Raw genomic sequence first — 22,420 nt, forward strand, 5'->3', positions numbered from 1 at the left:
ATCCTCACTTTTTATTTATAGGCCAATTCCAATTAATCAGACCCTTTTAATATGAAAACAACCTCTTCATTTTATAGAACTCGTCAGAACACAGTAGGTGCTATTTCATGTTACTTCTGCAAGAATGTGCCCTTCTTTCTTTCTCCCTCAGACTCAAAACAATTGTGTACAAGTTGCAACAATCCCCCTATGTCATTCCTAGAGGAAAGAGAAGTCTCCTATCCTTATGAATGGAAACTTTTTGTCATTTCTTATGACATCTAATGAATTATCAGACTTTTGCTTTCCTGAGACAAAATTCCCTACTAGTTTTCTTTCTTTATTTGTCTATTTATGTTCAAAACAGACTTTTGTACATATTCTCTGTTGAAAAATGTCTTGGATTACCCATATTTTGGTTTTTGCCACCAAATGTATTTAAAATAACTGAGTAAATTGAGATAAATATTATGATAAAGTGACAACTGGATCTTTTCTGTTTAATCTAAAGAGTGGGTTTAGGTGCCACTGACCATATTGATAGTAAAAAACTAGAAACTTTGAATCAATTTATTTTACATCTTGAAAAATCAAATAGATTACTACAGAAGCAAAGGAAAGGTAGGAAAGCAAAATAAAGAAGGGATCTGTATTACATTATAATACATATTTCAGTGCTACATCTTTTTACAGCAATTTTTAGGTATTATATCATATGCGGATTTTAAGTTCTTAAATTGTACCTACATTAGTACTATTATACTAGTCTAAGCACATCGCATAATTTGACAAAGATCATCATGAAATATATTCCTCTTCTTTAAAGGCTACAGCTGGAGAAGCTAGTCCTGAAAATACTATTTACATAGAGCATGTTCAGTGGGTGTGTTATAGTATACCTGTTCATTTAAATTCACACTGATTTTTTCAAGACAAGGTTGTGGATCAAAGTATGGAGACAGAATATCAACAGTAATTACTTTAAGATCAGTAAAGATTATTTCTCGGGGCAAATTCTGTACCTGTCAATGTTTGCATAATTTGAAGACTGGCAGATACAAATACTGATATAGTTGATTTTTATCAGAGGAAGGGTGCATATGGTTAATATTCAGTGAATTATATTTAATAAATGAAAATACAAGATACAAGATTTGTTCTCATGTAGGGGGCATGAGAAATCTTTCCTCTTTCAGGTGTCTGGGCTGGGGAGGCAGATCATTCTCCCAAGATGAGGGCAGGTCTCTGGAACTCAGAAGGAATCTGGAAGGCGTTGAAGTAAAATAGTAGCATGAAAGAGTAAAAGAAAGTCCTCTGTAGCCAAGAACTAAAGAGCTCTTTCAGGATCATATGATAAGATTTGTCTGCTTAACTTGAAGTACTAAAATCAGTAGTTACTCATAGAGCACATGTGCTAGATAAGGAATGTTGCAAGACATCTTTCAAGGGCGATTGGCAGTTTTTTATTTTCCAGTTACCATGGGCAGATGAGCCATATCACTTCCTTGTGCAAAACTTCATGGCTTGATCTTTCATCAAGAATGTAAGAAATGTGGCTTCATTTCCTTTGTTTCTGTTAATAATTTTAAATTATATCTGATGCCTCCTGGCAGAATGATCTTGCCAATGTGGCTAAAGGCCGTTGTTTCATTCTGCATAAAGAATTAAAGATTAATTAATTGAAGGTGGTGAAAATGGAAGTGAACATGAATATATTTTTCCAGTCTAGTAGTTTGGTACTCACATGGTAACAGTGAATGTTGATTCGTGGGTTATTTCAGAATTTTATTTCCCAACTGCTTAATGTATGAATTTCCTTGAAGAAGTGTTGCTCCTCCACTGTTTAATGCCCTACCTATTATGCTAAAGAGGTTAGCCAACATTGCTTGCTTTGTGACTAACTGATTTTCTAATCCCTTTATGTGAAGCAGAAGTCATAGGAGATGCATGTTTAAATCCCCAGAGGCAAAGTGAATTGAATTTAGCTGTCACACATTCTGGCTGCATGTGTTAATTACTGTATAAAATAGCAGCAGCAGTAACAGCTATTGTAGATATTTTTAAAGAAGAAAATATGATATTTCCTATACTGCTGAGTAAAATATTAGGGCCCTGAAGGGGAGAGATGCCTTTTTGAAAAGCATAAGCTTTTCCTGCTGACAAGACCAGACTCAGTATTGCTGTTCATGACTCTTTTGAGTTTCTAGTCAAATGAAAGAGATTTCAGGTGTTAGGACACCAGATCTCCAAAAGCTCCAATTGTCTGGGGAGAAAGGAATGTTTCCATGGGTGGGGCCAACATTTCTCTGGAAAAAAGTCACCTAAATCTCCAGGCCAAGAACTTGGGGGAGCTAATTAAACATGGCCTTAATTTGATATCCTAACATTAGCAAAAAGTGGCAGGAAAACCCTAATCTGAACTGTGACATGTTTTGTATTATTTTCCTATTGAGGGAGGGAAGTTGACAAAGAAGGGCTTGCTTTCCTTTGGAAACCTCTTTCTGGGGGCTGTGTCAGTGATTTACTGACATGAGTTGAGCTAGGAAACTTGACTGGTCAGAGGATGTGAGCAACCCTTTGTCATGATAACAAAGGGAATGATAGGGTCTAATAAAAATGCATACCTGTCAAATATTTACAAGGTATTTTAACAAGGGGTAGTATACACTGGAAACAGAATGTGGTTGTATGGGATGGGTTGGAGGTGTATGAGTGCCAACTTGAGTTCAAAGGATTTTGCAATGTAATTGAATTTTAGTAAATAACTAATTGTTCATAGCAGAAAGCATGTCTGCTTCTTGCAGAATGTGGTATACTTTAGAAGGGTAGTAATATTATATTAATTTTAGTTTGTAAAGCTCATTATCCCTGATCTTATACATCAGTACTTTTATTCGCGGATTTAAATTGCCATGGTTTTGAACTTTGGAACATAGACTTATCCAAACAGGAAATTTGGCCAGTTCTTTTTCTATTACTGCATGTGTCTTAGTGGTTTACAGTCAATCACTGAAACAAAATGTAGAATATTGTATGAACATTATATAAGAAAAAACTTTGCTTCCATAACGTTTTCTTACTTTCTTCTCTTCAGCATTTTACTTCTATATTTTCCAGTTCTTTGAAGGAGGTAGATAATGAGATACCAATGCAGCCTAAGGGAACATAGAAATTTGTGCATGGATCTTTACTTGGGCAAACACTTGTTTGCAGAAGGCTTGTAGAGTACTGGTGTCGTAAACACAAGAAGACATCGAGTAGTATGGGTCTAAACATATCTGGCATTACTGTTGGCATTGCTTTGAATTACATTTTATAAACTCAATTAGTTCCACTTTCTTCCTAAAAATCAAAGACAAAAGTAGCTACATATGAACATGTACACACAAATATATAGATAGATATGTATAAGTAACCATATGTAATATGTATCACATATTTGACAGATCCTTTACCAAAGAAGTATCAAAATAAAAATCTAGTTCATTTGTCAGTCTGCTGCAGTTCTTTGAAACATTTAGACAAAATAAAGTGGCTTTATTAAAAATAGCTGGTGCATCCCACAATCCCCAATGAAGGAAAAGTTTGGCTTTCTGAAGTTTGGTGGCAGGGGTTCTTATTCCCTGACACTCTCTCTTCTGCCTATTAAATATAATGCAGCTTAGGGCCTAAGTAAGCTAAGGGAAGGGAGAACATAAAGCTCTACTTTAAAATAGCCAATGAACTCTAACTTATGTGTTAAATCAAAGATCCTGAGCCAACCTATTGGTGATTTCCTTCTTCACGTTGCCTAAGGAGAGCCCAAATGTAGAGTAGAAATGAGGCTCCAAATAACACTGTGACTATTTCATTCCCCCTCTTCCTTTCTTCCCCTCTTTCATCTTTCCTTCCCTCCTTCTCCCTTCCCTCCATCTCTCCCTGCCTCCCTCTCCTTGTCCTTCTTCCTCCCTTTTTTTCTTTAGTGTTATTGAAGGAAGAAAGTCTAAAATACAGAAATTTTCACTGGTTTTAGGCTTTTCAAAAGCAAGAAGCACATAAAATTGATGATATCTGCCAAGGCCTTGGAAATGTAAATAAAAAATTTTAGATTGTTTATTTGTTTATTTCTTTATTTAGATTGTTTTATTTTATGGTATAAAACATACATTTCTCCCTGAATACATTTAAATGAATTATTTTCTGATACATCTTTCTGGTCTATCTTTACATTATATTTTCAAAATTATTCTTTACATATATACTTGTTAAATTATACTCAGTTTTACCTAAAATTGTAAACCCCACACACTTACAAAAATGAATATTTTAACATCCTATGAACCCTAAAAATCTATTTAACATTTATAGAAAAAAAACAGGTTTTTTTTAAAACCTATCACATCTTCAATAAAAAAATATCTGTTGATTTACAAATATACATTAATTTATTATTATTTTAATTGTTATAACAGGTTTTTACCAAACTCTGAATGAGGTCTCAGTGATGTTTACGTCAAAATCTGTATTTAACACAGTATATTTTATCTTTAGACTGAACAATGAGATATAAATATCAATCTCATCCACCGTAAAAAAAATTATGGATTAATATTAGTATGTTACTGTTACTGTGGGGTTTTAGAAGGTGTTTTTAGGCCATTTTTAAGCATTTTGAATATTTGTTTGAACAACAGATGAATATTATTTACTATCTCTTTGGATATTTTAATTTATGTGCTGAAATTTATATTGCACATTTGGAATAATTTTATTAGTCTTTATTCAGAACTCAAACTGAGCCCATGGGCTGGAACATACCACTCTTCCCTATACTTTATTATTTTATTTACTGGGGAGCAATGACAAAAATGTCTACTGAAAGTGTCAATAAGTTCTTACTACAGATGGCTGTGAAAAAGACTCACCTACTCTTTACCTGGAAAAGAAGGGAGATGCCTGCTTGGCCCTGACTGATGTCAATAAATGTTGGTTGGTTTTTTAATTTTTTGGTTTTATTCCTGGTGAAGAAAAAAATATTTGAATGCTCTTGATTTATTGCCAGATTCTTTCATCTCAGCAGCTCATTGTCTGCTTTTTCTAATACTTATTTGTAAAGCTGAACAGGGAAGTAAGTGAAATCAATGTTACATTTATTTGAAATGTTACCACACAATATATTTCAACAAAACGTCCAATTTTTATGGAATCCGTCTAACTTCCATTATAGGTTAGTTTGATGGGAGGACCAAGGAATAAATTGGAGGTAAACGGAATTACATAAAAGCACCTAAGTGCACATAATAAAGGTACCCAGGGAAATGCAGGAGGTAGCAACTTTGGCAGAGTTTCTAGGAGTTTGTCCTAGCGATGAAATCTGACAGAAACATACTTTTCCTGGACAGCCTGTTAGAGTTTTCATAGAGTCTAAATATTATTACAAATAACCCATGTTTTCTTGAAATGGATAATTCACTTTTTTTTTTAATGTGTCTGTTTTCTTTAGCTGAATGTGGAGCAACTGTCTCTGGAAATGAAGGAACATTGCTGTCTCCAAATTTTCCATCTAATTATGACAACAACCATGAATGTATCTATAAAATTGAAACAGAGGCCGGAAAAGGCATCCATCTTAAAGCCAGGAGCTTTCAACTGTGTGAGGGAGATATTGTTAAGGTAAAAAGAATATAATTTCACTTTCTAACATGCTCATCATTCACATTGCATGAGCAACTCTGCTTTTAACACGAATTATTTTTATTTTTGTTTTATTTTTATTCACTTTCTCATACAAAATGAATAAATTCTATGTGGATAGCATCACTTTCTTTATACTAGATTAAATTATTTTTACTAGATTCACAGAAACTATAAGTAACATTAAGAGTTCAGTTAGATTTATAGTGGGTTAAAATCTAAAAAGAAAACCTAAAATGTGAACTTGGATTTTGAATACAAAAGTGTCTATATTATTTTCTGTTTGTGGTAATATTTATAAGTGCAGCACGGTGATTACTTAACAAAGGACAGGTTTTAATTTTGGTACATTTTTATTTTCTTATTTTATTTGTCTTGCACAGAACTGGTATTTTTTTTCAAATTAATTAATTTGCTCATTTGAATAGAAAGATGCTAGCTAACATATAGCATTATAATATTGACTGAAACTGTAATACAGAAGATGGTTTTCATTCTTTATGCTGTACATAGCCTTTGAAATTTGGCCTAAATATATGCAGATTTTGAACATGTAATGTACTTTTCTACAGCATAGCCATAATCTGTCTTTTCTTAATACTGGCTACTGCATTCTTGTATGTGCTGAAAATCATGACATTCGTCTGAAGTGTTGAGCATATGTTAAATTACCCTTTCAAATTTATGTCTCTAAATTTTCAGAATTAATTGATACTTCAAACCACCAAGTATTCAGAATTCAGTTAACAACTTGCTGTCTGGGGATCTCACAGCAACCCATTTAACATGTTAGAAATTGCTGTCTATGTTTCTGACTTGATTTTACTATTTTATTTGCACTGAATGCTTCCCACAAGGAGTTTAAAGATATCATTGTTATGGATCAAATTTTGGTGGCCATACTTTTATCCTTTTTTTCATCTTAAGAGACTCCTTATGTAAATAAGTGTGACAATTCAATTTGAAGTTATACATTTCCTGCAAAGTACAAGCCATTTAGAGATATGATTAAGATGTGGAGAACAAAAAAAAAAAAAAAAGGAAAAAAAAGACTTCGCTTTAAGTATTGTCTTTATTAATATAGACATTCATATCTTTGTTGTTACACCTGTTCTTTTTAGCAAGTACAGACTAGATTAGACCATGAAATAAAGAAAATTTTAAGAACCCCCAATAGTATTAGAAAGTTGCAGTCAAAAGAGCAGCATTTTCTCCACTTTTACCCACAAAATTGTTGATAATACTCCTCCATGCTTGTGTTGCCACCACAAATGAAACACTGCAAGACCTTGGCCTATGGTTTTCCTTTTAGATCAAAGACAATTGAGTTGGTGGGCAAAATATGTGGTCTATGTTGTCCTTTGCTCCCATCTTCCATGGTCTGACAGTGCAGATCCACAAAAGTATTTTTGCTCTGAACAGATACAGCAGACAAGGAAGAACTTAATTGCCCACTGAGCTGCTTGGATATGGTACATAAGTCTCCCAGAATCTTTGCACATATCAAGTTTGTAAATAATTTAATAAACTTCGCGAACAAAAAAAATCTTAGAAAGCCGTAAACAAACATACAAGAAACTCAATTATCCTTCAGAACATTTCATGAGTAATGTCAAGCATACTTAGAGATATTCCCTGGAGATATAAGAAAGATTTGCCTGAGAGAAAGCTGTTCTGAGCAATGTTAGATACTTTCTTCTTTCATAGATCTGTTAGCACTATACTCCTGAGGATCCACAGGAAGCAAAGGCAAAATTGTGGTGATATCTGTATTGCAAGGCCTGTTCTCTGGTTCTGAGGCAACTGGTACAGCACAACTTCCATTTATACAATTAAACTCTCTCCCCCCATAACCTCTCCATAACCTGCATTTATAAAAATAAAGTCTATTTCCTCTCCTCTCCCATGCCAAGATGTCCTTGTATGTATTTCCATCGGAATGAGCCCTTGGTCTAGCCCTAAAACTTACCCAGGCATTGTCTGGAAGACTGCCAAGAGGAGCAGGCCAAAATCTTGACTGAAAATGTGCTGGAGGTTGAACAGCGTATACAACTGAATGTTAATGTCTGGAGTGTGTCCTATCTTTGTTTGTATTAGTGGCTAAAATATCTCTAGTATTCAGGTTTTATAAACTTGTCCATGCAGCTTCTGATTTCTTTAGCTAAACTATAGAAGATATTCTTCTAGACTGAAAGAAATGTTCTTTCCAGTCTTGCCATGCATCATGAGATGACACAGACTGCCTGCTTACCACTAAAAAGACACTTTGTGATGATTTAAGGTCTGCTAGCTGAAAGCAGAGAACATTCCAGCAACCTAGCACAGGAAGCCAGCAAGAAGAATTTTTGTTTTCCAAAACATTGACAGTTATCTTAGAAACACGAGTTACTTCGCTGAGTTGAATCAAGTGGTCCATCTAGCTCAGTATGCTTTGTCTGATAATAGTGATAGATGGTTTTATTTAGGTAAAATATGCAAGCTTGGCCACTGTTTGTGCTCCATTGCCTTTATGCTCCGCCAACATCCACAGCTGTTGGGTTAAGTTAGACCACACTTTGCTGTCTCTTCCACCTGCTACTGACATGTTGTCTTTGAATTTTGGTAGTCCTTTAAATTAGTTAATATGACTAGAAACCTCTTCTATGACAACAAATCCTGGAAGTTCACTATGTACTGTTTAAAGAAGTAGTTTCTTTTGTCTCTTTGAAATCAACATCGTTAGTTGACTAATGAAACATTAAGTTTCATTAAGTACTCCTTTGCTTTAACAATACAGGATTTGATGAATAGTTTTGCATTCATGTTCTCTAATACCTTCATGATTATGTAAACCTCAGTCATATCCCTGCTCAGCCTTCTCCTGTCCGAACTTAGTCTCTGCTTCTAAGGCAGGTGCTCCTCAATCATTGCCTGTGTCTGCACTTTCACAGCTCCACTCTGCCCTTCTGCACATGCAGAGACCAGAGCTATACAGAAGACTCAAGAAATGGATACTATAAGGCAGTACTATATACAGAGGCAAAATAATGTCCTCTATTTTGTTTTTAACCTTTTTCATTCCTCTACAAACTCTCATATTTCAGTGCTACATCATCTCTGGGACTAATTGTCAATTTTGTTCATACACATGTGGAGCGATGTCTTCTTCATACAGAGTCATACATTTGTCTTCTTCAATAGTTTATCAGAGGTCACTACTGCATTCCTTTTCCATTTTATTTTTGCATTTTTTCAAAGAAATTAGCCTTTTTAACATCAGTTAGCAAAAGGAAAATATCTTATGGACTACAGCACCTAATTTTTCATCAAGAAGGATGAGTTCATTCTCAGCTAAAATAATTTTATTTTATTTTATTTTATTTTATTTTATTTTATTTTATTTTATTTTATTTTATTTTATTTTATTTTATTTTATTTTATTTTATTTTATTTTATTTTCACTTTATTTTATTGTAATTCCTTAAAATGATTCAGAAATGTTCCTTACCTGTGGTTGCATGCTTCAGTTATAGCCTAGTTTAAGTAAATATGTACTATCTACTCTCTTCTCCCTCTTCCCTTTCCTGTCCTGTTTTGCATGGGAAGGAGATCTGAGCATGTGAGATAGAAATAAATTTTCATGTGTTCTGACCAGATCTACAATCTGAGCAGTTGGGAAATTAGGACACTCTCCAAAGGCTTACCTTTTCCACAGCTTTGGCAGGGTTGTGGACTTCTGAAGTTTGCTTTCTTTCCTATCTGTACCCTAAATATGAGCAAAATATATTATGAACACCAGTCTTCTATCTTGTTTCGCCACAGAAGAAAAGCCCCAAGACTGCCTTGCAGGCAGCTTGCAAGGGATGCATTAAGGCTTAAGAATATTTATAAAACTTGTGTTGAAATATAGGGCATTTTCCCACCTGAATATCTGACTCTGTTTTTAAAGAAAATATGTACATATGTGATGTTGCATTGGGTGCAGGTGCCCAGGTTTTGTTAGCAGGGGGCTGCAGGGTGGCCTCTGTGAGGAGAGGCCAGGGCTGCCCCGTGCCGGACACAGCCGGTTCCAGCCGGCTCCAGCCGACCCACAGCCAAGGTGGTGGCACCTCGGGGAAATGTATTTAAGATAGGGTGATAAATGCTGTGCAGTAGTGTGTGAAAAAGAGGAGCGAGGAAAAAAAGTGTGAGAAACTATCCTGATAATGCCAACCCACCATGAATGTCTTAGGAAGTCTATAATATCACTATTTGTTTGAGGTAGGATCACTAAGAATTCCATGAGAATGTAATGAAAAGATTTGGGACTATATATAAGAAGATACATAACAATGTCAGGAAGCTATACAGAAATTATCTCTCAAACCATAAAAGCAATATTTAAAAAGCATTTCCCTTTGGGATGATTTTATGCCATAAAGATCTCTGCAATTAAGGAAAAGTGCAAAGTTTAGTTGTAAGTAATTTATTTTTCTGTCAGAATGAGAAACTGGAGTTTAAGAAAATCTAGCCAGCATTTCCTTCTCCTTCAGGTGAGTGCCTGTTTTTACATTCCCACAGCAGGTGCAGATACATTAGCACTGTTACTAGAGCATTTCACCTCATGAATAATCGTGGCACTGTCCTCTTCTCTTGCCTGCATATTTTAATCCCAGCAGTAGAGCAAGCACTTCCCTTTTAGTTCCTCACAAATGTTTAGGTGAAATGGGGTGTCCCTGAATGCTCTGGCTACATTTATCCTAAGTGCTCCAAACAACGCTGTGGTCATTCCCCGCTGCCCCCGAGGCCAGCTTCCCCAGTTTGACTACATCCATAACACTAAACTCTCTAATCTTACAAAACAAGGTGGCTAACTCAAACTGTCTCTCAGAAACAGTCCCTGGCCTATGCTGCTCCTGGACTAATGCTTTCTCAGGAAAGATTTGTGAGGGTGTTAGTAAGTCTGCATTAAATGTGTGCCAACGATGTACTGACAATAAATACTGTGTAGACAATCAAGCTATGGTGACTTAACTCCTACTCTGGCACTGTTTACTTGCTTTGAAAATATAAACCACCTTCAGCTATATGTATTCAACTAGGTTTACTGTTGACATAAGTGGGGATATTGAGGCTGGGTATTGAGGCTGTGATGCATAGGGAATAACATATAATTTGTAAGGGTGTTTTTGACATCAGTAAGACCGTGTGCATGAGGAAGGATCAAAACTATTGCTTTCAAGGAGAACATGTGCAGGCTAATGACTATAAGTTGTGGGGAAAGCTTTCTATAGCTGTGGCAAATTTTGCACTTGAATTAGTGGGAAAGAAATCTGAACTCAAGTAAAGAAACAGAATCACCATTTTGAGGCATATGGCATAACTGAGTACCTGGATTATCTGTTTATTTTAAAGCTTATCCTTTCTCACTCACTAACACTTCAGCTTCCCGATCTCCCTGCTCTAACTGCCACTTGAAATTTCATAATTCTTTAAAGTGGCTACTTATGGTGAAATCTTTATAATGCAATCACTGTGAATTTGTTAGAAGTAAGAGGAAACTCAGAATATAATTTCATGTCTTTCATCTATTTGGCCAAATAGACCTTGCTTTTTTCTTCATGGCAGAGAAAATAGTAATTGTAGCATGTGAATTATATTTCAAATGGTTCTCCTAAATGAGTTAAACATGTGCACTATATATGAGTCATTAGTGGTAATGTCTAGACTAGTGTATTAGATGTGTTCTCTTGCTCTGGAGACAGTCGCATGTGACAGAACACAGTGGTTGCACGCAAGCTGCGTATTGGGAATGGTCCTTGGCCCACACTAATTACCAAACCATGACCAAGAATTGTTAGGGAAAATGCTTTTTCTTTCCCAGAGATGGTTCAAACAAATTATCAGTACAGACAATGGAGATTCAATGCTTATATTTGCTCACTAACACTGTTTCAATTACTAGAATAGACATGTACCTACTTATGTCTGTAATGTTAACAACAGCTGGACAAATGTCACCAGTTAAAAATTGTCACAGCTTTTTTTACAGCTGCTTTCACATGATCTCTCTTATCTCATTTTTATTTCATAAAACAATGTTTTCAGTTGTGTCTGAATTCATCGGGAGAGATACTATTATTTAACTTGCTGATCCTCAGGTAGGAAGAGTATCTGTAACAGTCAGTGAGGTAGAACACTGTTGGAACAGGATGTCTAAGGGACAATGGTTTGGGTAATTAGCTGTTTGTTTTTTTAAAAGATGAATAAAAATCACTTTTTAAACATTTATTAAAGATGAATAAAAATCACTTTTTAAACATTTTATTAATGACAATTAAAAGAAGATCATTCCATTCAAAGTAATATCTCTCAAACCAAGTAAAATATATCTGTGCTTTTTGCATAATATATATGATCAGAATGTTATTAAAAAATAAATCTTATGGTGAATGAATGTTTATTTATTTTTTACAATGATTTCCAGCTCTGATAAATAAAGCATAATCAGTCTGTGAAAATGATCTGTAGCTCTGGCCCAGGACGATGGTAGAATCTTGGAAGCATTTTTTCAGATACTCTTAGCACAGTTTAAAGTCATATTTCTGCCAAGAGGTAGACATTAAGTATGTGTTACTTCTCGCATGAATCTTAAATACAATTGATTGTGTCTTCTGATAGCTCATCAATGTGCCCTGATATAAGACAATCCTTGCCTTAGTAATAAGGGAAGAATGTATTGTTCTATCAATGGCTTGAATAATATATTATTTTTCAAAAGCTTCTTTTAGGGAAGGTAATTATTTATATGTGTGTATGTTTATTAAACTAAATTTATGCTTTTGTCTTAAAAAATTTTTATGCACATTGGTTTTATTATTTTATTTTGTTAATGTCAGCACTGGAGATGAATGAGGTGCTTTCAAGACATTCACCTGTATTGATGGTATAGCGGTATTTTCTCCACTGAGAAAATAGCTCTGCTTTTAACTGTTGGTCATCATCCATAAATATAGTTGTAGTGGTCTGTCGTCTCAAAAGATGCATTTCTAAATTGCATTAATAGATCTAACTGGGCATTCAAATAGGAAGAAGTGCCTGTGACTCAAATGTAGCAATTTAGATTGTTAAATGGGTCACTGCCTGCTTCTGGCTGGAATCAGTCTAAATCGTCACTGCACCACAAGGTCTGAGAATAGAGAGATGAAGATCCAGAGCTTAAGATATTTACTGTAATTGTAGCTGTTGCACTAGTTATCTACAGTCACTCTGGGACATATGAGATCAGGGTAAATTGTCTTTTACTTCATATTAGAAACCACCTGTTCAGATTCATTACTTGCTTTTGTACAAGCATCCACATGATGTATGGTATATGTTTTGGAAGTACAAAACACACTTCATATTTGCCTATTTTTGCATGAGAAAGTACAGGTGATTTATTTAATTTAAAGAAGAAATTAGCTTTTTTTTTAATTCATCTTGAGAAAAAAACACTGCACAGAAGACTATTTTGGCACTTTCTGGCTTTCAAGGTTTTGCAGTAAGCAAAAATAATTTTTTTACCCTCTAGCCAGCTCTTTGTACTTGTTCTGTATTGGTGAACAATCAAAAGGACGTTCTTATTCATTCTAGGAAAATCACAGAGGTTAATATTGTTGATTTTGTCCTCCATTGAAAGTTTTCAATAAAGTAACATAGTAAATAAGAACATCTCTACACTTATTTTGGAAATAGACTTGCATATCTTTTTGAAGACCTATCTTTCTTTGTTAAAACCTGTAGTAAAACAAAAATAACTGCAGGCTCAGAGTCTGAAATAAAAGGTGACAAATTGACTTAAATACCTCAGTTCTGTTGTTGATATCTCCAGACAGGAGAGAACAGACTAGTCTGTAAGGGTTTACCTCTTGCAGCCTTCAATGGTGATTTCAGAAATTATGCTTCTGTTAGCCTTTGTGAATAATTGTGAAAAATAATCTGAGTTTATGAAACCTCAGAAGATAGTGTCGCGTATAAATATTAATTTCATTCAAGATGAGCTCACAAAACTGAAAAAGAAAAAAGGCTATAAAACACCTTAGGGGTGACAGAATATTTTATATTTCACTGAACTACATAACCAAATGGTATATACCTCGCAAAATGGAAACATTAACTTTTTTGGAGAAACTATTGGCAATACCTAGCTAACTTTGGAAGTATTTTATAAAGGTAAACTAATGTTTTTCAAATATTTAGATTTGATGCCCAGTTTCATACTATTATTTTGTTTCTACAAGGTGTATGATGGAAAAGACAGTTCTTCACGCTCTCTGGGAGCCTTCACCAAAAATGACATGATGGGAGTTATCCTTAATAGCACCTCTAACCATTTGTGGATAGAGTTTAATACCAATGGATCTGATACTGACCAAGGATTTCAGCTCACTTACACAAGTAAGTAGCTCACAAATATGGTCTGATTGACTGTTTTGTGGGGAAATGTCTATTTCTCAGCTGCAGCGATTTCTCATGGAACGGTGAAGATAATATCCTAGAATTTACTGTGGTTAGGAGACTAAATTTTTCTTGTCTACATAACTGGATAGGTGTTAGTAATTTAAGAACATTACTAAAAGCAAAACTGTAACTTTTCAAATTTAGAAAGCATTATTATTTTGAAGACTCAGCAGTGGGGTTTGAAGAAGAGTGAATTGCGCCATATGTGGGTTGAATATATTACTGTTATACTGTAGCAGAAAACATACAGAGCCAGATTTTAAAAATGGAACATTCAATCCCTGCAGTCAAATTAAAAAAATCCAAGAGTACAAATGAGAATAAAAAGAATACAGTGTGCCTGGGTGCACACTCTTAATGTGTCCTGACTGCTTGTCAGGATGGAGTATGCTGGAAGGAAACCTGAGTGAACAAGTTTTGATGAACAGTGCACTTGTTCCACAGTTTGCATGTAATTAATTTAAAAGTAATTTAGCTGGCAAAACAATGAGTCTTTTGCGGGGGATAACTTCACAAATACCTAGTTTGTGTCCAACACACATAAAGAGATATTTTGTCCAGGTTTCAAGGAATCTCCAAGTTCCCTTTGCCTTCAATTTGTTACCTTTTACATCAGCTTCCATAAGGTTGTGTTCAATCCTGCAGAGCAGAGCACCTCATCATACTGTGGCACAGAAATGGAATCGTAGCTCTTTCTAGTACATCTGCTGGTTTCCCTCTGGATTGGAGCCAGCTGTGGAATAAGCAGAAATCATTCACTTTCCCTTCTGTCTTTCTGCTGTGCCTGGTAAATCTGAAATTTTGTCATCCTACCTTTAGTGTTCTTTTTTTACAGAACCATAAAGGAAAGGGAGGTTTCTTTGGCTAGAAGAAATGTATTAAAGTGATTTTTGATTTTTTTTTTTTTAAATCTAGATAGTATATATTCTTTCATTTTGTTTCAGAATCCAGAAAGAACCACTAGGCAAATCTACTCTGATTTACCTATAAAGACTGTAGAATTTTTCTTTTGGAAAAAGGAAAAAAACATTTGTTTTAAAAATAATCTTATTTTAAGGGCTCTGGTTTCAAGGGACTTGAATCAGTTCCTTTCAAATCCTGCTACACTGATCAGTTCCACCTACCATTTAGAAACAGCATTTTATTTAAAGATGGAATTTTGCTTAATTTCTGCATCCAATAGCTTGATTTTGTTACACTTCGGTTCGTAATTCTAATAAGATTTGCTCTCCCATACCAATTTTCTGTGTAAGTTAACATATGATAATTCATGGCTTAAGGTTTTTTCCTGGCTGTTTGATTAGTTTTGAATCTCTGTTTTCTATTCTTCCAAGTATTTTCACATTTTCTGAAGTGTGTAGACAGAATTTGACAGTCTTCTAACAGTAATCTTAACAATACTGTGTACAGAGGCAAAATTCACTTTCCTATGTCTTCATAACATTTTACTTTTTATTTTTTGTTGCCAAATACCTCATTTAATATGTCATATGTGATCAATTTGCAGCAGTTCATGTTGAAATGTTTATCTGTAATGACTTTTCCTCCTGCCTGCTCTCACATGAGACAATCCCCATTTGTAAATACAGTCTAATTCCTTACTTTTCACATGTATTCTCAGGAAGCCAAATTCAAGATAACACATTCTGAGATAGTGACCATCTAACCAGGTGATTTCCATCAACTGTAACAAGAAAACATATTCTGTGTTATTTCCGAACACTTCAGTGTGGGACTTTTCACCATTTATAAATTGATACAAGTGGAAGATGCATTCTTTTGGAATGCTTTGAAAATTGACTGCAGTGCTGACTCCCATTCTTTTTCTGAAGGAGTCCAATCCTAGCAATATTTTAAAGATTAGATACACCACAAATTTATACTCATTATTTGATAGGATTGGAATTTTTGGTGCAGTTCCCATGCAGTTACTAAACAAATGCATCCATTTTGCATTTGGTAAAAACATCAAACACAAAATGGTAATTATCTGTTTGGATTAATCAAGCTGTAGTTTACAGCTGGAATTAACTTCCGTGAAAGATTACTCTGCAGTTTATTTATTCACATATCAGATTGAAATATAATGCCAGATACTTTAAAATTACTAGAACAAAGAAAAAAGTTAAGAGAGTGTTAAAATGTGATCTCACTGAAGGAAATGAGAAATATATATGCTGGAGTGAATGAAATTGAATAATGAATACAAATATCATAAGACTGTTAGAAAGAGCTAGGAGAAATGATGGTATAAATCTAGCAGTAAATAAATTCTGGTTATTCCCTGTCTGGGTGCTGAGTTCTTGCTTCCCACAAGGGATACATCAATGGCCCTTAATTGTTGGTCTTTGTAGTACATTTCTTCCCATTAATGCTATTGAAATTAAGATTAGTGCAGCTTTGAACCTTGAATTTTAGAACCATTGCAATGTGTTATTAAAAAGACTAACTTAAAAGTTTAGTCTCAGTTCTGTGCAGCTACCTTTCCATCTTTTTTAACATTGTGAATTCTGCGGATGATGTTAAATTTACAAATACAACAGAAGAAAAAGCTAATGATCCATGAGAACAGAAATGTGGATAAAGAAACTTATTTCTATTTTCAGGATCTCATTACTGACATAATAAAACAGAATTCAATAAACTCAGATTCTGAGTTGTTTGTATACATTGTAGAAATCAGAATATAAGCAGATATTAAAAGGAAATCTATAAAGGATTCAAGTTCTAATGAAATCTGCTACACAGGAAATTCCTTCAGCGTAAGAACAATACTGAATGGAAGCTAAAAATTATAGTAATTTTATTCTTTGATCTATAAGTACAAGATGGTTTCAAGGAAATGCATTTAGCACAATGAGTAGATATATTTTTTTACTGGAAAGGATTATGAAAAAATCTGTACTCTTTCACAAATCAACTGTTTTGAGAAACTAAGAAATATTTTGACTAAGGACTAAAATTATAGTAATTGTATTTAAGGAAATTGCTTCAGAAAAATGAAAACAATAACATTTTGTTAATATTTTAGCATGAGATTGGCGGGGTAAGTATGTACAAATGAGAGTCAATGAAATTGTAATTTGAGCAACAGCTGAATCTGAGTCTACCAGATGAGAAAAAACCAAGAGGAACAAAGAAGAAAACTTCTCTACTTCATGTAAAAAAAGTTTATAAAAAGACACTTCCTTAAAAGTAGGGTGAAAACATGTTAGGATGAATAAAGGAAAGTGTCTGTTTTCACTTATAGTACCTCTACACTGGTGTCAGAGGGAATGACTGTGAACATTCGTATCTCAGTGCTGAGGAAATTGCAACATAATCTCAATGGGACTAAATTTTTTACCTGAGGATGATCTCAGGTTTCAATAGATTATTCCATCTTAAATGTCTTTTATATACCAATGACACAGGCACTAAGAGAGTCTTTCAATATGAGAAATTAGTGGATTATTTTAGTCTTAAGAATGAAGCCAAAATTGTACACATTTTCCTTTATGTTCTTTCTTACTCCTCTCAAACAGAGCTTGATAAAATAGCAAAGTTTTTCTTTGCTTCCCTCCGCAATGTGTTTTTCTTTTTAACCATAATGGGAAGTGTTTGTAAAATCCAATAATTTTTAAGATGGCTTTAATTCCCTAAGAGTAGATGACATCAATAGAGATCTGCATGTAAAAATATAAGTTTATACACATTGTAGCCACAACTGACTCATGTGATAGTTACTTCTTTTCGTTGAGAAAAATGTCAGTTCTTCTTTTGTAATTTCAGTTTTATAATTTGGGAGATTTTTTTCCCTGTCCAGTTATAACTTTTCTCCTTGAGACACCTCTAGTTTTTGTGGGGAAGAGAAGACGTAGCCATAGACATTCCCACAGCTGGACCTACCTTTCCTGTTCACTGCTCAGTTAGAAGGTTTGGCTATTCTAGTATAAAGACACCAGTGCTTTGTGCTGTCATGTCAGTAGTATTTGATGTTAAATTGACAGTCAAATTAAAATGAAATCTTATTGATGCCACACAGTGACAGACAGTAAAAGCAAAACACAGCTGTTTGGTAAAAGTAACAGACTGCAACTTTAAATAAGGAGCAATGCAGTACAGCCTCTGAATACCAAACAGGCAGTATCCCTGCAGTGTCTAACCACTCCCCTATCAGTCCTGACACAAGAGGAATTTTAACAATAGCTGTTTTCACTTATCCTGTGGAGAACTGAACTTACCCTCACTTGTGTCACAAGTGCTTCCTTGCTACTGTTTAATTCTCATTCCTTGAACATAGCCTCACTTTTCTTAGCTATTGGAAAAACAAAGAGAGTCCCTCTACACTTTATCATACATGTCATGTACAAATGTTTTGTGATGCTCTGATTACTGCATAATGCTGACTGCTCTGTGGTCTGTATGGAGTTGTACAGATCACAGAGTACTCAGCACTACACTGTACTTCCACAGTGATCACTCTTAGCTCCTGTGAAGATAACTTGTACAGGAATCTTACTTGTGTCTTATTTGATGCACATAGATGTCAGTGCAAAAAATTACTTCCACAATTTCTGTTTGCCAGTAGCCATGTCACTAGTTATCTTTTAAAGACATTCCAGTTTCATGTGTGTCCAAAATTCATAGAAAGAAGGTAAAACACTTAAAAACAATCTTCATATCTCAAAACAAAGGCTGCAACAAAGAAGGCAGAGTCTGTGCTTCCTGTTTAAACACTTGTCCGTCCTTGTTTTCTCAGTAAAAGTTCCCACACAGTTGAGAAGAAAACGCTCCTCCCCTTCACAGTACCGGCTAAAACTCTCAAAACTCATTCCTTCTCATGGTGCCTGAAGATGGGTGTCTACATTTATGATACCATCCACCCATGCCCTCAGAAAGTATCCCAGGGTTGTGATGTGTAAGGAACTTTACCACTATGTGGAACTGGGCTCTCCTCAGACCTGAGGGCTTTTACCAAGTTCCTTGCACTGGCGGTTGCCTGTCTGAGATGATAATTTGAAGTTGCTCTCGGTCCTTATCCAGACATCTACTTTTTTAGGAGCAGCTTATCTAGCTCCCTATGGCAATTTCATGGTTCCTCAGTCCTGTGCAGGATATAATAAAAGCAAAAACTTCACTTATCTGCAGAATAAGCCTTGTAGTCCATTGTAATAAGTCAGTGGAAGGGTCCATCCAGGAATATTGACAGATATCTGTAGGAATGTACCTGGATGCACTAGGCCACTCAGCAGTATGTTCTGCCTCACAACAGACTCCTGTGTGTTTCAGAAACATGCAGAACTAGTTACAGACTTCATAAAATCTGAAAACCATTCAGAAATTTGTGGTATACTCTGTAGCTAAATTTTAACTTTCTGAAAGCCTTTCACTCACCTGTTCCAGATTTGCTGCTATAGATTAAAAATGAAGTCCATGTTAGTTCCTCAGCACTTGTCTTTTATTTGTATCTTCCATTTCCCTATGATGTGAAATTAGATATTTTCTTGTACTTCTGTGCTAAGATGGAAATGAGGGATGGAAAAATTCTCACTAAGGATTTATCTTTTTGAGAGTGAATGTTATATAGACTCAGAGTGTTACGTAGACTCGGAATGTTAACTTCCACCAATTTTGAATCCATGACCATTTCTTTCACTAAAAGAAGGATTCTGGGTGGCTGTCATTTCTGCCGGAAGCGTGGCCAAGAGTCAAGCCCTTGAGCTGTGCTCGACTCCATAGAACTTCCATCAAACTCTATCTAGTGTTTCTAAAAGAAAAAAAAGATTTAGGATTGTGCATGGAGAGATTTATTTTTTAAAAATGTAGATTTAATTATATTTAGCATGCATAGTTAGCAGTTTTACAATATTCTTTTCATTAGTCTCAAGATATACATTTCAGTTTAAGAAAAGAAATTTTGAAATACCTTTCTCAGACATGATGCACTGGTTTGGCATTCATACCATTCTGTTATTGCTAAAGACTTAGTTCTAATTTTCAGTTTAAGTAAGTCTGTGTTAGAAACATTCTTTACCCCTACATCTTTCAAGGGATAGTGAAAGTTAGCGCGTGGAAGGTGAATCTGAATTAGCATAATCTAAATTTATATAAATGGTTTAAACCTGGAAATTAATTTAAGAGAATCCTGAACTGAAATTTAATTTAGTTCATTTCCTATTCTACAGTAATCAAAAATGTTAAAAGAATGTCAGTGAAAATAATGATCTGAAGCTGCAAACTCAGTCAATTATTCTAGCACACAAGCAGACTCAAATTCAGAAACATAGTAGTTTTGCTTCAGGCTGTACAGTGTTAGTTGAGCAGAACAATCTAGTAATGAAGAGAAGCTCTTGCAGTTTCCTTTCAGTAACTAATTGGTGTATAAGATCTGTTCCAAAGAGAATCTTCACATGCTGCAGTAAAAATGTAAGACAAAATTAAATGAAAATAAACAAAAGGCAAAAATCATTAAATGAATATGTCTTAGCCTATATGTATATATATTCACAGGTCATTTTAAGAGCAGTACAATTATGTGACTAACCCCAGATTAATCTAAATTGTATTGCATGCATAGAAAAAACTGTTCTAAAATAAAGTCAAAGTTGCAAAATTGAGAAGTAAAAATTTAATAAATGTCAAAAGAAAGGTTTGTTAGAAAATTTAATTCAGTTCACTCGTGTACAAGAATTATGATATCCTGTTTAATAACGATCACATCATAGTCTCTCCCCTTGCCCCCCCCAAAGTAAACTGCCTTCTGCTTCCAATACATTCGATACTTGCATAATCCAGCCACATTCTCAAAGCTATGCTTCTTCTATGCACTGAATGATGGATCTGTTCAGGGTAACATGAAAAGGGAAGAATTTTAAAAAATATTATTCTCTGAAAATCAAAAGGTTTCATGAGATTAGGATGAATTTGCATTCAGTTTTAAAGCGCAGGAAAAAAAATCGCGAATACAGCATTCAGGATTTTCAGTATGGAAGTCTTTACTAGGGTTTTCCATTGTGGAAAATTTCAAAACATCAGTGGTTTTGCTTCTGTTTTGTTTCTTCTTTTCAGAATCAAACTGAACTTCAGTTTCATAACCTAATTCATTAAATACTTCCTCTGTATGGGTCTACCTCACAGAATAGCTAACATAGCAAATTGTACAATCAAAAATAATTTGGATAAAATTAGGGTTTAAGGAATTGCTGTTTAAAACCAAAAAGACCCAATGGTTACCTGTTGATCTGTTTACATGCCATATTGTGTCTTGTTTGTATGTTATGTTTTTTTCTGCAACCGAAGTTCCCAGTGCCCCAAAATTAAAGAAAAACACCCTTATCTTATTAGTAAATGAGCAGAAAACATGAAGATCTCTTTTGCAAACAGAAGATACTCAGAGAATTTAGATAAAATTAAGCATTGCTTCATATCATTGTAATTGGTATAGAGTAATCTGTATCTTTAGAGTCATACCTTAAAAGCTTTGAACGTTTTTGGTAAAGAAACAAAATAAGGTATCATGCTATGATCTTTTTTTAAAAACAAAAAGCTATAAATTAGTTCAGAAAGCTTGTAGGTAAAAAAAAAAACAAAACACCAACACCCCCCCACCCCAAATCCCAAAAACTTTGTATGGACTTAAAATATATTGGTCTCATAACACTCTGTATAATTAAGGATGTTTTCCACTTTTCATTAAAAGTATTTTTTAATAATCTATGACATAAACTGCTGAATTTAAGTTTGGTAAACAGAGTAGGTGCCAAATATCTTTTCTTTTTTTTTCTTTCTAAGACAGAAACAATGAAACCCGTTTTATTTGGTGAATATAAGCATTGTATTAACCTTTTATTTGAAAAGTTATATTATCACGTGCTTTGGAGATGAAAATGCTGGTATGGTGCTGTGGTTTAACCCCAGCCGGCAACTAAGCACCACGCAGCCGCTCGCTCACTCCCCCTCTGGTGGGACGGGGGAGAGAATCAGAAGGGTAAAAGGGAGAAAACTCGTGGGTTGAGATAAGAACAGTTTAATAATTGAAGTAAAATAAATTAGAAAAGTTAAATAGGCAAAGCAAAAACCATGCACGCAAAGCAAAACAAGGAATTCATTCACTACTTCCCATGGGCAGGCAGGTGTTCAGCCATCTCCAGGAAAGCAGGGCTCCATCACACATAACAGTTACTCAGGGGAAAAAAACCACCACCACACCCAATATCCCACCCTTCCTTCTTCTTACCCCAGCTTATATACTGAGCATGACGCCATACGGTATGGAATAGCCCTGTGTCCACTCTGGGTCAGCCCCCTGGCTGTGCCCCCTCCCAGC

The 22,420-nt window shown here is 34.8% G+C and overlaps 1 protein-coding gene across 2 annotated transcripts in view; it reads left to right on the forward strand.

Annotated features, from left to right (window-relative positions):
- CSMD1 (CUB and Sushi multiple domains 1) overlaps positions 1–22,420 on the forward strand; it is a 1,270,279-nt gene that overhangs the window by 978,808 nt on the left and 269,051 nt on the right. For both annotated transcript variants that reach the window (XM_087775441.1, XM_087775442.1), the window contains exons 22-23: positions 5,462–5,631; positions 13,893–14,049. In XM_087775441.1, the coding sequence (XP_087631567.1) occupies positions 5,462–5,631; positions 13,893–14,049 (327 nt within the window). The remainder of the gene's footprint in view (positions 1–5,461; positions 5,632–13,892; positions 14,050–22,420) is intronic.

The sequence above is a fragment of the Nipponia nippon genome, unplaced genomic scaffold (genome assembly GCF_047370975.1).
Source record: "Nipponia nippon isolate SJK-2023a ecotype South Korea unplaced genomic scaffold, ASM4737097v1 scaffold_4, whole genome shotgun sequence".
In the NCBI taxonomy this organism is placed as follows: Eukaryota; Metazoa; Chordata; class Aves; order Pelecaniformes; family Threskiornithidae; genus Nipponia; species Nipponia nippon.